The 14,393-nt window shown below is 37.1% G+C and overlaps 1 protein-coding gene across 3 annotated transcripts in view; it reads left to right on the top strand.

The window, feature by feature from the left end:
* Positions 1 to 13,561, top strand: part of GPC6 (glypican 6) — a 795,726-nt gene extending 782,165 nt beyond the window's left edge. For all 3 annotated transcript variants that reach the window (XM_035319317.1, XM_035319313.1, XM_035319308.1), the window contains one exon: positions 80 to 13,561. In XM_035319317.1, the coding sequence (XP_035175208.1) occupies positions 80 to 282 (203 nt within the window). In that variant the 3' untranslated portion in view covers positions 283 to 13,561. The remainder of the gene's footprint in view (positions 1 to 79) is intronic.
* Positions 13,562 to 14,393: the final 832 nt, after the last annotated feature.

The following is a 14,393-nucleotide window of genomic DNA, read 5'->3' as shown; positions in this document are numbered from 1 at the left end:
CACTGGGTGGGACAGGAACAAAGGGACAAGACCTTTAATCCAGGGCCCTCACCCTGTTTTCCTCACTCCTTTGCACCAGGTGATGAGACAAGTGGCTCCGGCAGCGGAAGCGGCTGTACAGACGACATCTGTCCCACTGAGTTCGATTTCATCACAACCGAAGCACCGCCTGTTGACTCTGACAGGAGGGAGGTGGAGGCTTCAGCCACGCTGCCTGGCTGGTCGGTGCAGATGTTGCTCATCGTCTTCATCAGCCTCATACTGCAGAGACAATGGAGATAATCCTGGATCTGGTCAGAAAAACTGTGTTTTAGCTACAGAAACAGCAAACTTCCTTCTTTTCTTACACTCTTGAACGATGGACCATGCCACAAACACTTGCAGTTTTCTATGAGAAGAGAGCAGTACTGCAACCTGCTTCCCTTTTTGTTTTCCCAAAGAGTACCAGGTGCCAGACTGAACTGCTTCCTGTTTTTTGCAGATATCTCTGAAGACAATATCCACTCTTGAGAGAATTCTTTCTCAGATCTTTATTACAGGAGACTTTTTGAGCTTCATTTCCTTTTATGCTGCAGAAGTAAAAGGATCTTACAGTGATTTTTTTTTCCCTAATGAGAAAAAAAAAAAAAAATGTGGGGGGGAAACCAAGAAAACAGTTTTCTTTCTGAATTGGGCCTAACTCAAGTCTGCTGCATTTCAACTGAAAATCAAAACAACAATACAAAACAAAAGACAAGAAAAAAAAAATGCAACTGTTCTTCACTGACAGCCAGGTTTCTTAAGGAACTTCTGTGGGATGATTCACATCATCAGAGTGATCATTGCTATAGGGAGGCAGTCTGGATTTTTTTCCAACACAAAAGTTTGTCTCAACGGTGAATGTCTTGCACTCCATCTGCCAACCACATCAGATTGGTATGAAAGTATAGAAAGTTGAAATATAAGTTTATCTTTTAGTATGACAGTAACTCCACTAGCTTCAGAATATCATGTTACAATTTCTTAGGGTTTAAATCTTAACACAGATTAAAAAAAAAAAAAAAAAAAAAAAAAAAAGTAGTAGCACGATTTTGCTTAGCTTCTTTTAGTATTTATCCATGTTATACAATTGGCACAGATTTCCACATAGCTCACCATCAGCAATGGTGTAATGCTAAACAACTTTCTTGATAAATCTCCCCTCAAGGGTTTGGACAGAAAATAATCTCTTGTGATAAAATCTCCTTCCTTTTGTCACTGTTCTGACATCGATTAGGACTTTCTGCTACTATGTTTATTATCCTACTAAGATGGCAATTCTCTAATGGACTAACAACAGCTACCGGATCAATAGTGTGTTTCACATCTAACTACATCTTTCATATCAGTTAATTTCAGTATCACAAGGATTTCTTCTACAACTTTCAGAACAAACAATTATATAGTACTGACATGGAGATTTCTTTCACTTTTTTAGTCTAGTATGATCATCTATTTTTATATATATAAATATATATATAAATCACAGATTTTAACTTCTTAATTACAAGCTCAGGGTTGACACTTCTTTGTAAAGAAAAAAAAAATGTTTGGTCAACCAGATCTTCTTTTTTTGTGCTACTCTGAAAAGCAACCCTTTAATGACTGGTCAGCATGAAAATCGAAGAGAATTTTTTACATATCCAGTTGTCCATTTCTTAACAGGTTTGCAGGGTGGGGGAGAAAACCTCTCTCATCCTTGTGTATTTGTGTGAGCATGGGAGTTTGTGTGATAGACCTAGAGAAGGACACGGATGTCATTTTTGAAGGCAATTTTACTCGCAGATTCTTCAAGGATACATTGCTTTAATAATCATTGTTTGGATGGCTGTGGTCCTGGATAGAGTTTCCGTGATTTGCATCTGGTTGTAAGACTTGAGATGGAAGCTATTTAAATCCTGGACAAATTAGTGTCAACAATTAGACATCAAAGACTTCCCTCCTTCATCAGCCACAGACAAAGGGCTTCTGTGACAATTCTGTGTGGTGCTGAAATGATTCACCAGAAACTCATTTCCTGATTCTTATGGTGACTCTGGAAATGGTATAGACAAATCATGAAAACATTGCAAAGTCATCCAACCACATAACAATTTAACAACAGAGCAGGTAGATCATATCCATTGCAATCTCTTTTTCTTGTCAAATTATAATTAGCTATCGATTTAGGCACGAAATTAAAATAGAAAACACACAGCACATTAGGATAAAGGATACTTAAGCACTTTTACCAAAAAGGTATTTACAAACTATCTATACAGTATGTCTAAATATATATATATATATTTTTCATTTGTTTACTTTGCAGTATAATGATCTATTCTTCTTGGTCCACCCTAGTGTGCAGGAGTCACTGGCGAGATGTTCAGACCATGCACGTCTTACACCAGCCTTAACAGTGTTTCCTGCCACTCTGATGGCTCACTCTATAGAGGACCTCATGATTCAGCACCTAATACCTTCAGAAAGTTAAGCAGTGTTTAAGCCAATTCAGGCTTTTTTGTTGACCATGGTGCAGCAGGTACTGAGCAGAGGATCTTCTCTTTGAGTTTTGATGCTTTGTGTTGATTTCATTTGTTTGCTTGTTTTGTTTTGTTTTGTTTTTCATGAACTTGCATATACATCCTCCTACAAGGAGAGTCCTGTAAAATAAAACTCTCCTTTGGTCCATCTCTTTCTACCTGTATACACATCCCTTTTGTGTTATTCCTCCTCAGCAACACTGTTTCAGGACAAGCTGAGTTTCATTTTTATTGCCGTATTGTGTATTTATTCCATGGCAACTGATACTGTTTCCATCAGCTTATTCTGGGCCTGGAAGTTTATTGACAGGTAATGAAATCCAGCCCCTGAGGCAGCTCCTCCACTGTAGCTGCTTCACACTGGTGGACTCCAGGGGTCTTTGTGTTAGCCTTGGCCTAGGGTTAGGTGATCTGATGACTGTGGGTTTGATGACCTGGTGAACCAAACTGGGTGTCCAGTGTGCCCTCAGCTATTTGTAGACCTCCACGGATCATGGGCAAGGAGTAAGAGGGATTGCTAGGAACTAGGGTTTTGCTGACAGCTGTTCTCAGAGGGGAGGTAAATGTCCTAGCAAGAAGCTTGAAGGAGGGGCCCTGCTCTGCTTGGGCTGAATCTTACAAACTGCTGGTAAATAAACCAACTGATCTCTGCTGAAATGTGATTGTCTCATGGGAGTTCTGTCAAAAATTTATGTCTTTCATAATATTCTTTTGTTTATTTTTCTACTATGCATGGCTATATCTTGTCAGGAGATGGAGATCCCTTTGCATGAAGTATTAGGCATACATTTCTTTAATAGTCCCAGAAGGTTGAATATTCTCTTTACAAGTTGCATTTTTCTGAGATTAAGAGAGCTATTGAATCTACAGAGCAAATGAAATTGGGAAGGAAGGAAAGAAAAGAAAGAACAGTCATGTTCATAAATGTGAGAATCTACATAATTTCCAGCACTTCTATTTGCACCTCCTTTACAATCAATAACTCTTCTTTTAAGGTAATTTTTTCATGTGCCACAATTCAAATATTTCTCTTCTGCTAACAGCTGGTAAAGGAATAATATAGAAGACAATTACCTGTTCAATAAAAAAGGACACCATTTCTAAGGAAAAATCCTTTTACTGTATAAACCCTTTATGTTGTGCAACCTGGTTCTTGCCTTTATATGTTCTTTAAAGAGGAGGTTTTTAAAACTCAGATGCAATGAATCACATAGCCAGTGTTAAAGAGCCCTGTGAGGTTTTCCATTTTATTATTAATTACATTGATTTCGCATTGTCCCCAGTTTTTTAGTGTTTAGTGTACTGCAGGTTTTTTCTACTGATGACTTTGTGCACACTCCTGTAACTGCAGGGTAGACTACCTGAGGTCTGGCTACATCTTAGGCATTTCAGAAAAGACAGTCAGAAATAATTGAAAAGAGAGGATAGAAAATTCCCACTAAAGAGTAAGAACAGAAGAACCTGTGCCCTGGGGTTCTGTTAAGGGCTGATCTATCCCAGTTCCCTAAAAGCATCACAGACCTCTGTCCACAGAAAGCTCGCAAAATATGATTCTCAGCCCAATTCTATGTGATTTTAGCAAGGATCATTACAGCTGTGCATTCCCACAGCTGTGTGAACCTGTCTGAGCTGCTTCCATGCAAAATGGCTATGAGCAAGAGCTGTTCTTGGGAGGTGGGCTGCATGTACACCATCTCAGCAGGCAGCAGTTGCCTTCATTTTGCTAACTGACCCTGAATCATTATCAAATGTAACTATACTGATTCACCGAGATGTTTTTTATTACTTCAACATGAACAAAATAAATTACATCACTAATGAGAGTTGTGTTTTTCATTTTTAATTCACTCCCGAAAATAATCCATTAAAACTGAATACAGGAAATTGTAGAATGATTCTGATGGAAAAATCAGGTTTCTACAATTTCATTATGGAAACAAATACCTGGACAGACCAGATATTAAGAATAAATTCACATTTCTCAAACCACAAAGCTAGTATTTTTTATATTAACCCACAAATTTTCAAACCTGCTAGATGAGAATGAATAGAATGAACGTGAGTAAAACATAGCATCGCAAAAGCCCTAATTTCAAAGGGAATTTGAAAGGCCAAGACTTAGCTGTGGGGTTGAGAATATGTTGTCAAAGTGCAATAGAACAGCAATGCATACTTTCAAGAAAATTGGGGCAGGTGATGCACTGAAAAGGGCAATTTTTCCATTCCAGCTACTCATGTGGTCTGTGATGATCATATTAACATGTAATTATGACTCTTTTTTGAAAAAAAAATAGTGATAGAGACCATAGTGTCATGATAATAGTGTACATGAAAGAGAAGCAGTATGATATTAACCCTTTTCTCATCCAATAAAAAGCATAGGAGATCTAATGGAGAACCAAGAACTTTAATATTGACTTTTAAAACAAACTTCCAGCATCAGGCAAGAGAGATGGTCTCAAATTAATTTAGTCAGACCATTTTACAGCAGTCTATTATATTTAAACTTGCTGACCAATATAACTAAACAATCACTTGAGGATTATTTATCAATGTAATATGAAGCATTCACCGCAAGTACTTACTAATTTTTCTACTGAACTTACTGCATAGTTTGCAGCTCTGATTGTGCATCGTATGCAACCATTGCATTGCACCTGTGTGAAATCCTATCCCACCCCTTACTGGAGTAAATGAGAGCTTTGTCATTAGCTTCAGTGAAACAAGGATTTGGACTATAAATAGGCAGAGTAAAGTAAATCCCTTCTGGAAGCTGTTCATATTTGAACATGAGCTGTTCATATTGTTTCATATTTTCTGACTCTCAGAAAAACAGCAACATTGTCCATTAAAAGGTGATATTAGGATCCTCATATGTGTTTCCAAACTACTCCAAAGCAGTGACAGTCTTCATGCCCAGCTTCCCCAAAGCTGAGATTTCTGGACTTCCCAGAAGTTGAAGGTTTGTCCTTAACTTGAACCATTAAAGCTATTGAATTTTATATAGAAAATAGGACAGTGTTTCAATCAGCTCTCCTTTCAACTTATTTTTAATTATGTAGCATTGATACTTAACAACACAACGTGGTTGAAAGGCTTCTGTCTTGTGGCACACTGGAATTTTTTTTTTTCTGCTTATTTATCCTCCTTTTTTCTGGCACCAGGAAATCTGTGAGTTTTCATGCTTTAACCACTAGGCAGCATCCAGTGGTGTAGTTTGTTTTTCAAATTAAGAACAGATGCATTACTAAAATAAGTTGTCCTTTTTCTTTCAAAGGATGAGGAAAGAAAGTATCTATTCATCATTAGCAAAAAAAAAAAAAAAAAAAAAAAAAAAGGAGAGAGAGAGAGAAAAAAAAAAAGAGGAACAGAATGTCAACTATTTATCTTAGATATAGTGGAGTACCTTCTGTCAGTACCTCTGAAGACCTTTTAATGCCAAATTTTCAGGCAAGAAAAATGTACTTCCTCTGAAAAAGAAAAGAAAAGTACAATTTTATATATAAAAAAAAAAATTATAAGGCTTTTAGTTCCAAGTGGCAGGGAAGATGGGAAGAAATGTACCTTCTTCAAAGTGAGAGGCTAGTCATTTATACAGTTATGCTGCTCTCCCTCCTGGATCTGCTTCTAACCCTGCCCAGGGCTCTGTTGAGCTCCTTCTCAGATCATCTGAGGCAAGGACCCCCCTGGGAGGGCCATTTCTCCCTGCCAGCAGGGACTGTATTCTTCCAAAATGTTTAGAGGGACAACTGAGTAAGTGAGAGGAGCCATGACTTCACAGTGACACCAGACAGGTACATGACTGTAAGGGATTAACAATAAGGGGGATGGCAAATCACACAAGGGACCTCTAGGGTTCCTCATTGCTATCCAGCTCTTACCTCTGACCTACTGTCTGAATTTTCTGTGTAATCCAGTTAAAACCATCCACTTGTGTACATAGCAAAGACACAACACAACAAGTCAGTGATGTTCTCTACTCTTCAGCAAGGTATCTCTTTCTCTCTTTTATCTTCATTTCCAGGCACTTTGCCTAATTATCTTACACTGTGTGAGGAAGAATTTACTACCTAAAACAGACTTCTGTGTTTTCCTAACTTTTTCTATAAAAGTATCAATATTTAGTAACACAAGTCTTTTGCATTCTCACAAAAACAACTTGATTCCATTACACATCTAGAGAGTTTTCTTCTCGAAACTAAAGAGGCCCCTTGTGTGGACTTAGGAGAAAACCCAAACTCCAGTCATTTAACGAAGGTTTAGCAGGGATCTCCCAAATTCCACTAAATACTCCAAACACCAGGTTATAGGTGAGGTGTGGTGTTTCTCCCCTCTCTGCCTTCAAAGTATCCTGGGCCTGAAAAATCTTTCAAAATTAATATTTCATCAAAGCTAGTGCATTAAAGAAAAAAAAAAAAATCCTTTTTAGCAAACAAGTGTTTTCTGATGATAAACATACATTTCTAAGCTTTCTGTGGCTCTCCCTCCTCCTATGTGCCACACATCCTTGTCTGTTTTAGAGTCACCAGTGTCCCCGTGACTGTTTTCTTCTCCAGGCTGAACTCTTTTCAGTCATTTTATCTCTCTGGATTTTCTATCTCCCTTCCACAGAGCGCTATGCCTTTGGTAACACTTCAAGCTTTTTTTTTTTTTTAATTTTCAGGCAACAGATGTAGCAACAAAGAGATTTGGTCCACTTCTCATTATGATTTTTTTTGTTTGTGTGTTTGTTTTCCAGGCTTTAGCAGAGCCTACCTTTACCTTTTATTATCCATTCCAAACATATACTACCAGGAGCATGGTCTTCACCACCTGAGATAAATCCTGATAACTGTTTTTTTTCAATCTAATGCAGCATTACAGTTTATAGATTACATTTTGACTCATTTGGTTGTGGTAAAATTTTGTTTCTTCCCTGTAACTATAGCATGTAATTTGTATTTAATTACTGTCTGCTGTGCTGATGAGCCAGCAAAGTCAATGGCAAGGAATTTGTAGATTTTCTGTGGCAAGATTAACTGAACAGGTAATGTTACCAGGAAACATTTCATATCTGTTCTGTAACTGATTGTTTTGAGGTTTCATGATGGATTTATTTTTTTCCTTTCATTTTATTTTAACATTTACAGTTTCATTTGATTTACTTTCTTATTGGCTATGTGTATATTATATTATATGCATGTAACATAATTATAGATGAACTGTTACAGTCTTTAGATAACACAGACAAAATTTAAGTAGTCGGTCGATCTTTGTCTGCTTGTATGAACTGTGGAGTGATGAACACTCTTAAAAATCTACCCAAAGAGAAATTGGAGGAGTTCAGATCTCAGCTTTATGCTATTGGTTGATCTTGAGACTGCAAGAATATTGAATATTTTGCAAATCATTTCTGAATATGTGTATGCACATGGTGGGAAGTGGGGAAGGGGGCACTTACATCTCCAAAATATTGGCTTCTTTCCAACTTTTTAAGGCTTCTTTCCAACTTTTCCCTAATCTGAAAGCACATTTACAAATGAATAGTTTGCATTCAGATGTTCACAGATCTCAAACAACATAAAATGATGGACATCTACATACAGACTCCTCCCTGGTTACTTTGCTTTGTTGGTAGGCAATATCATTTAATTTCCACTAGCAATTTTGTTACATTTAGTAAATTCAAAGAAAGTGTGTTATTGAAACAGGTCAGATGTCTTGATTTGGGTTTAAATTGACATTTATAGTTGCCTGTTAAACTTTTACGACTCCAGATGTATGAACATTGCTTGAAAGCATGCAAATTGTTAGCTCCAGTTTTGATGCTGTATTTCTAGATTAGTATTTAAAATAGTTAAATGTGAGTTGAGTTGATGGAGGGAATGTTTGAAAGCAAGTCAAGTTTAGAATAAAATTGGTTTTACACAGAAATAGGGCTAAATTGAGAAAAATCTCATTAAACGTTAAACCTGCTTTTCTACCGATCCAATTTTAACCAATCCTGTTTATAGATCATACCTGAGACTAAATGATACAGCTTCAGCTTTAGGAGAGTTCCAAACAAAACGAATGTCAAAGAAAAATCCCAAGTTCTCGCATTTCCAAATACTATTTATAATGATACATTATTTAGCAGCATATAACAGTGTGTGTGTATATAGCAGTGTAGCAAGGCAGAGTTTGAACTTTTAAGGAAAAGGTTCTTTATGGCTTTATAACTTCAGAGAAGCAATGCACCATGGACAGGATCAGAAAAATATATACAATTGTTTTGATACATTGGTGAGATAGATTTCACAGAGCCCAATATTTTTTGTGTAAAATGCCTTAATTCACTTTCTGTAGGGCTAATGCAATTGATTTTTTTTCTGTATATAGCCTTTTATAATAATTACTTCGGATGCAACACTAGACTTTTCTTTACACTACAATCATACACAGCCTTATGATTACTAAGTATGATACACAGACTACTAAAGCTTTGCATTATTAGCTGTAAATGCACTTTCAATCCATTTCAAGACTTAGAGCTTGGAAGCAAGAAGAGGTGACAGTGCCAAGAGCACCAAGACCTTCCTGATGGGCGATGCTTATGTCCTCTCAGGCTTTAAATCCTTTCCCACCCACTTCTTTTTCTTTCCTGTCTTCAAGAAAACCAGCTGTGTCTTAAGGCCTAGGGTCATCCCACCTAGCACTAGGCACTTCAGGGAGCAGAGCACTTGGCAGGGTTGTCTTTCTAGGTCTCTGCAGTTAGTCAGAAGAGAGGGGCACCTCCATATCTGGGTTGGAGCTTCTCTCTTTTCCCTACACAGGCAGCCTGGGTTGACAAGGTCTGTCATTTAGGCACCTCACTTAAGTGCCTGTAGGTGGATGCTGCTGGTGAGACTGGGGAGATCCAGACCTCTCTCAGACTCTCCCCCGTCCTTCTCCTTCTTGGCACAATGGTGCCTCTTCTTCATGCCAGTGATGGAGTGAGGAGCCTGGACAGGAATCCCAGGTGGGGAAGTCACAGTATAATGACTCCTTCGTTTCTGGTCTGAACCAATCCTGTTATAACCAGATGTACACCCAATGTACATTCACTGTGCTGAATTCTGCCTAATGCTGTTATGTTTATAATATTGCTTATAAGACTTTTCAACCTGTTCCTAGCTACAAACAGGCATTGTGGCTGCCTTCATTATCCATATATACAAGGGGATGGAGCTCAAACACATCTTTCCTGAAAACCCATATGCCTTTCCAAGGCTGGTAAAAGCAGTGCAGGGGCTCAAGTCATCTCAGAGAGTTAGTGAGGAGTGAGGTGCATATCTCTGAAGGGCTGAGACCAGATTACTATAGTGCCTCAAGTGCGAGAGCAGAGATAAAAATATCTTTCAGGTTTAATCATTAATGCACTTATTTTTTGTCAGTCTCAACCCTTACTGCATCAATGAAAGGAAAGTACACATTTTTTGAAGAGGTCAGTAGAGAAGGCAAGGTTAATATACACAGGATAATGCTGACAAACCACGAATACACTTCTTGAAAAATAGCTGATTGTTATGTGGCAGAAAATAACTTTTTAAAAGCTGAAAATAATTAAGTGCATCTTCCTCTGTAAGCCCTGCCATCTCTTGGGACTCCATAAAGAGGAAATCCTTTTTCTTTCCCCAGACTACCTTTTTGGGGCTGGTACTTGAAATGTGCCAGAAACCAAAAGTCCTAGTTGTAAGGCACCTTTTCAGTGTCTGATTTTCTATGTCTTCTGTTCTTCCACTTTGTTTTAATTTTTATATTTCAGAGAATGGCATACTCACATATTATATGTGGGCGTGCATATTGCTCCCTATATACATATTTACTTACACATATACACACACTACACACATATATATATCTATATAAATGCAGCCGCAAGCCAGTAATTTGCAAGTTCATATGCTATAAAGGGACATTGGAGGGACTCCATTTACCATAATACTTGACACAGACCTAAAGAGGAGAGTACCAGGCAGGGACTTCTGCTTTCGAGATTATTATAACTTGTGTTTCTATAAATGTCATTGCAATTTTCTGAAATAACTGTAGAAAAATGTGAGTCCACAGATGTTATTTGGCAACATCTGCTGGTACTAGTACGGAAAACATGAGGGAGAGGGGGAGTGAAGGGGGAAGAGAGAAAGAGAGCTATTGAGATAAAAACAGCAACCAAAATGGTATCTCATTCACAGTATTTTGGGGCTTTACTGTTTTGAATGTCATTATTTCTTGCTTTTGCTTTGAACACAGAAAAAATTGTAAAAGTTCATTAAGCTTTTCAGAACCCCTGCCTCCTTCCTTTCAGGCTACAATAATCAGTAAATGATGACTTTTCTATATTTATGAAAATGCATCCTTCAAACATAAATTGGGTAAAATATTGATTATCAGAACTGCCACCCTATTTAGTTGTTTTTTTGTTTTTTTTTTTAAGATGAAATTCATAACCCACAGAGATCAGCTCTCACTCCTAATGGACATACACACCCCTTGACTGAATTACAGATTTGTAATTATACTGCCACTGTCCATCATCCAAGAACGACATGACACCGCAATACCCAATGGATTATTCTCACAGCCACTGGATCTTTTTCATCACATCTTTCTTTTCCACACACTTTCCTCCACAAAGTTTTGATTAGTAGAAATGCATTCAGATTTCCCTGTGGACAAAAAGAAGGGAGGTGTCTGACATTTTCAAGACAACTTCAGATGGTACTGTTCAGCCCATTGCTTTTCCATTTCCCCTGGAGTCTTTACTAAGTCCATTGCACAACAGTTAATGTGGTTTTCACAAAGCAGTGATCAGTAATGTAAATACCATTTCTTCCCTCAAGACTTATAATGAATTCTGTGTTTCTTACACTTGTTTCTTTCACAATTTGTCATGTCAAGGATGTTAAAGATGATATTTGGAAACCACGGAACAGTTAAACCATAAACTGCTGTGTTTCTGTCTATTAGTAAGAAAAGTTAGACTGCTGGGATATTTTGTTGGAAGGGTTGTATTAACAGTCATTTACATATATATATTTGTAGCGCTATGCCTGCTTCCTTCATGTATCTTAAATTACTACCAGATAATGAATGACCCTCTATTAAACTCATTTTTTGTAATGCATCTTCCTAAAATATAGGCATTAGAAGACCTTGTTGCTCAGCCAAGGTAATTTTGCCTGGTGCAATATTGTGTTCCTAGACAAAGGCATTTGTAAAAGGCCATACATTTTATTTTCTAAATCAATACTTCCTTTTGCTGCCTACTGAAAAATCCTTTTTTAGTGCTTACGACACATTTGAGAGTTAGGATAGGATTGTAATATTCAGTAACAGACTGAGACAATAGCTAGCATTCTTAAAGATTAACTTTATTTGCCCTGTCTTTTGCCTGCAAATGTTATCTACCTAATGCTTTTCAGACAAAGTGTACCTTGTTAGTTTCCCTCCTTCATAGTATACATATATTAATGAGTATGTATTTTCATTGACAACAGTGTAAGGCAAGTTATTTCTCTCATAGCATTATTCTACTGTTTATTCATGTGCATATTTTAAATTTCCAATGGCTTGTTGGAAAGTCTAATTGATTGTCACTGATTACTAGCCAAAGCTTTGCTTTTGTTAAGACACCATTACATAAAATTCTGATCACTACGTGAAAGTTTAATTCTGATTAGTATATCTTAAGGATATTCTTTTAAAATTCACAGCAAACTCTTTACCAGTGTATCTCCACAAAAGCAGCGTTAAAAATGTTAGAAAACAGTTTTTTCCAGTTGTCTTTATTATGAGAAATAGAGACTTTCTTCAGTTAAACAAGAAGATATATCGACCTTTCTATTCTTCTTACTTTAATTGAACTGATAAAGCATTAAAATATAGTATCTATGATGAATTAACTCTCCAAGCAGAGAGCACAATATCTCAGCTGAAAAAGATTGGATTATGAGGAAAGTCTTACTGATACAACACACAAAGTCATATGCAGACTGCCTATTATAGGTACCCAGCTGCAGCAACTACTGTGCCATGCAATGCCGAGAAAGCAATGAGGAAGTCAAACTATCTGCCACTCAGTGCCATGAGATTTTGACTGTCTATGCTGTCAACGGAGAGAAATGGGGAAACCCATACTCTCCACCTGCTGTAGGTGCATATATTTTTTCTCCTACTTCTCTCTGTTGACAGTACCAAGGTCTGGCATAATGGTATAATAAGCTGTGTGAATGATTCATGATTATCTTCAGTTTAGAAACCATTACAGACATGTACAATCCCCAAGCAGGAGGTTTGCACACTGCCCATTAATTCAAGTATTAAGTATAGCTGATCAGAAGCAGTCATTTTTGGTGAGGTAACTATTCCCATGGTTTTTGGATAAGGACTCTGTAATGTAACTTCCTTCAACCTAAAGTTTAAAAGTGTCACAGCAATCTGGACAATGTAATTTCTGCTGTGTGAGGACTATGCAATGGAGGATCAGAAATGCCTTCCCTCGCCTCTCTGGTCCTCCTTCCAATGAACCTAGTGAAAGTTTGCTATTGGCTCCAGTTCGAGGAGAAGCATATCTAACAAGTTTGATACTAACCATTTAAATTTACGCTTATATCTTTGGTGTCTCTCTCTTAAAAAGCACCTGATGACACACACTATTCTTTCATAATTGCAACAGCAATGAAGCATGGGGCAATCTTTTACACTGTTGCTTAATATTTAGTACTGTATGTATAAATACTTGACACCTCAGTGAAGACTTTGACATGCCTTATTCATTCTAGTTATTTTGGTTTTGTTAGATTGCTTTACCATATAAAGAATAAACTATAACTGCTCTGACTTAAAATTGTCCAATTCATTTTTACACAAGATGTGTTAAACATATCTATCCATCCTCATCAGTTCTTCACATTCTCATCACCATTCACTCATACCATGAAGGCAATGTATATTGGTGGTTTGAAAACAGGGATTTGATATTCTCTGATGGACTACAATAAATATCTGACATAACTACATGGCTCGTGGCTTGTGGTTTCTTGGCTGTAAAATGAAATGCACTCTCTGAAGGCCAGCAGTGTTAATCCCATGATTGCCAGCTACTGGAGAATAATGAGGTAAGATGAATCTTTAAAATAATTTATGAGGAGTTTGTTCTGCAGCATTCTTTTTCCAATTATATACTATGTGCAAGTGATATACCTCTAAAATCTGTCAGAGAAATGAAGAATACTGAGGAAGTATCAAATGTCATGACAACTAAGGATGACATTTCAAGCAGTAGTTATTTACTTACTCTCTTGCAAAAGACAAGAGCTTTCTCTGATTATATATAAGATAGGTTTAAAAAATGATAATTTTTGTTTTCACTTAGTTCTGAGTCAATAAGATTGCAATCTAATTTAATGGTAGCACTTTATTGCAACTGTTAAACCATAATAAACACTTTTTTTTACATAACTGTAAAAACATTTAATGCAAATCAACCTTAAAGAAATGTGGAATTTACCCTTAAAGAAGGGGTCTGTTTCTCCATTTTAATGCAGTTGACTCATTTTAATTCTTGCAGTGGAGTCTAAGATTTCATACAAAGTCCTTAAACTGTTGATAGAGCTTCCTTAAAATTCTTCTGTTGATTCAGATATAAGTTCAAGGGCATTGTTCAGCTGTCTACATATTGTTGTCTAGTGTCATTTGAAATGGTTGGGTTTAGCAAAGACATCTGCCCAGAGCCAGCAGATGTAACAGAGTACCTGCAGCCCTGTATCTTTCTGGATTGGCAGAATGTCCAAGCAAAATGGTCTCAAGAACCTCAAATTAAGTTAAAGGCCCAAGTTTAGGCAACAGAAT

Source organism: Oxyura jamaicensis, chromosome 1, assembly GCF_011077185.1.
Source record: "Oxyura jamaicensis isolate SHBP4307 breed ruddy duck chromosome 1, BPBGC_Ojam_1.0, whole genome shotgun sequence".
Classification (NCBI taxonomy): Eukaryota; Metazoa; Chordata; class Aves; order Anseriformes; family Anatidae; genus Oxyura; species Oxyura jamaicensis.
The sequence above is the reverse complement of the archived record's forward strand: the minus strand, read 5'-3'. Positions and strand labels throughout refer to the sequence as shown.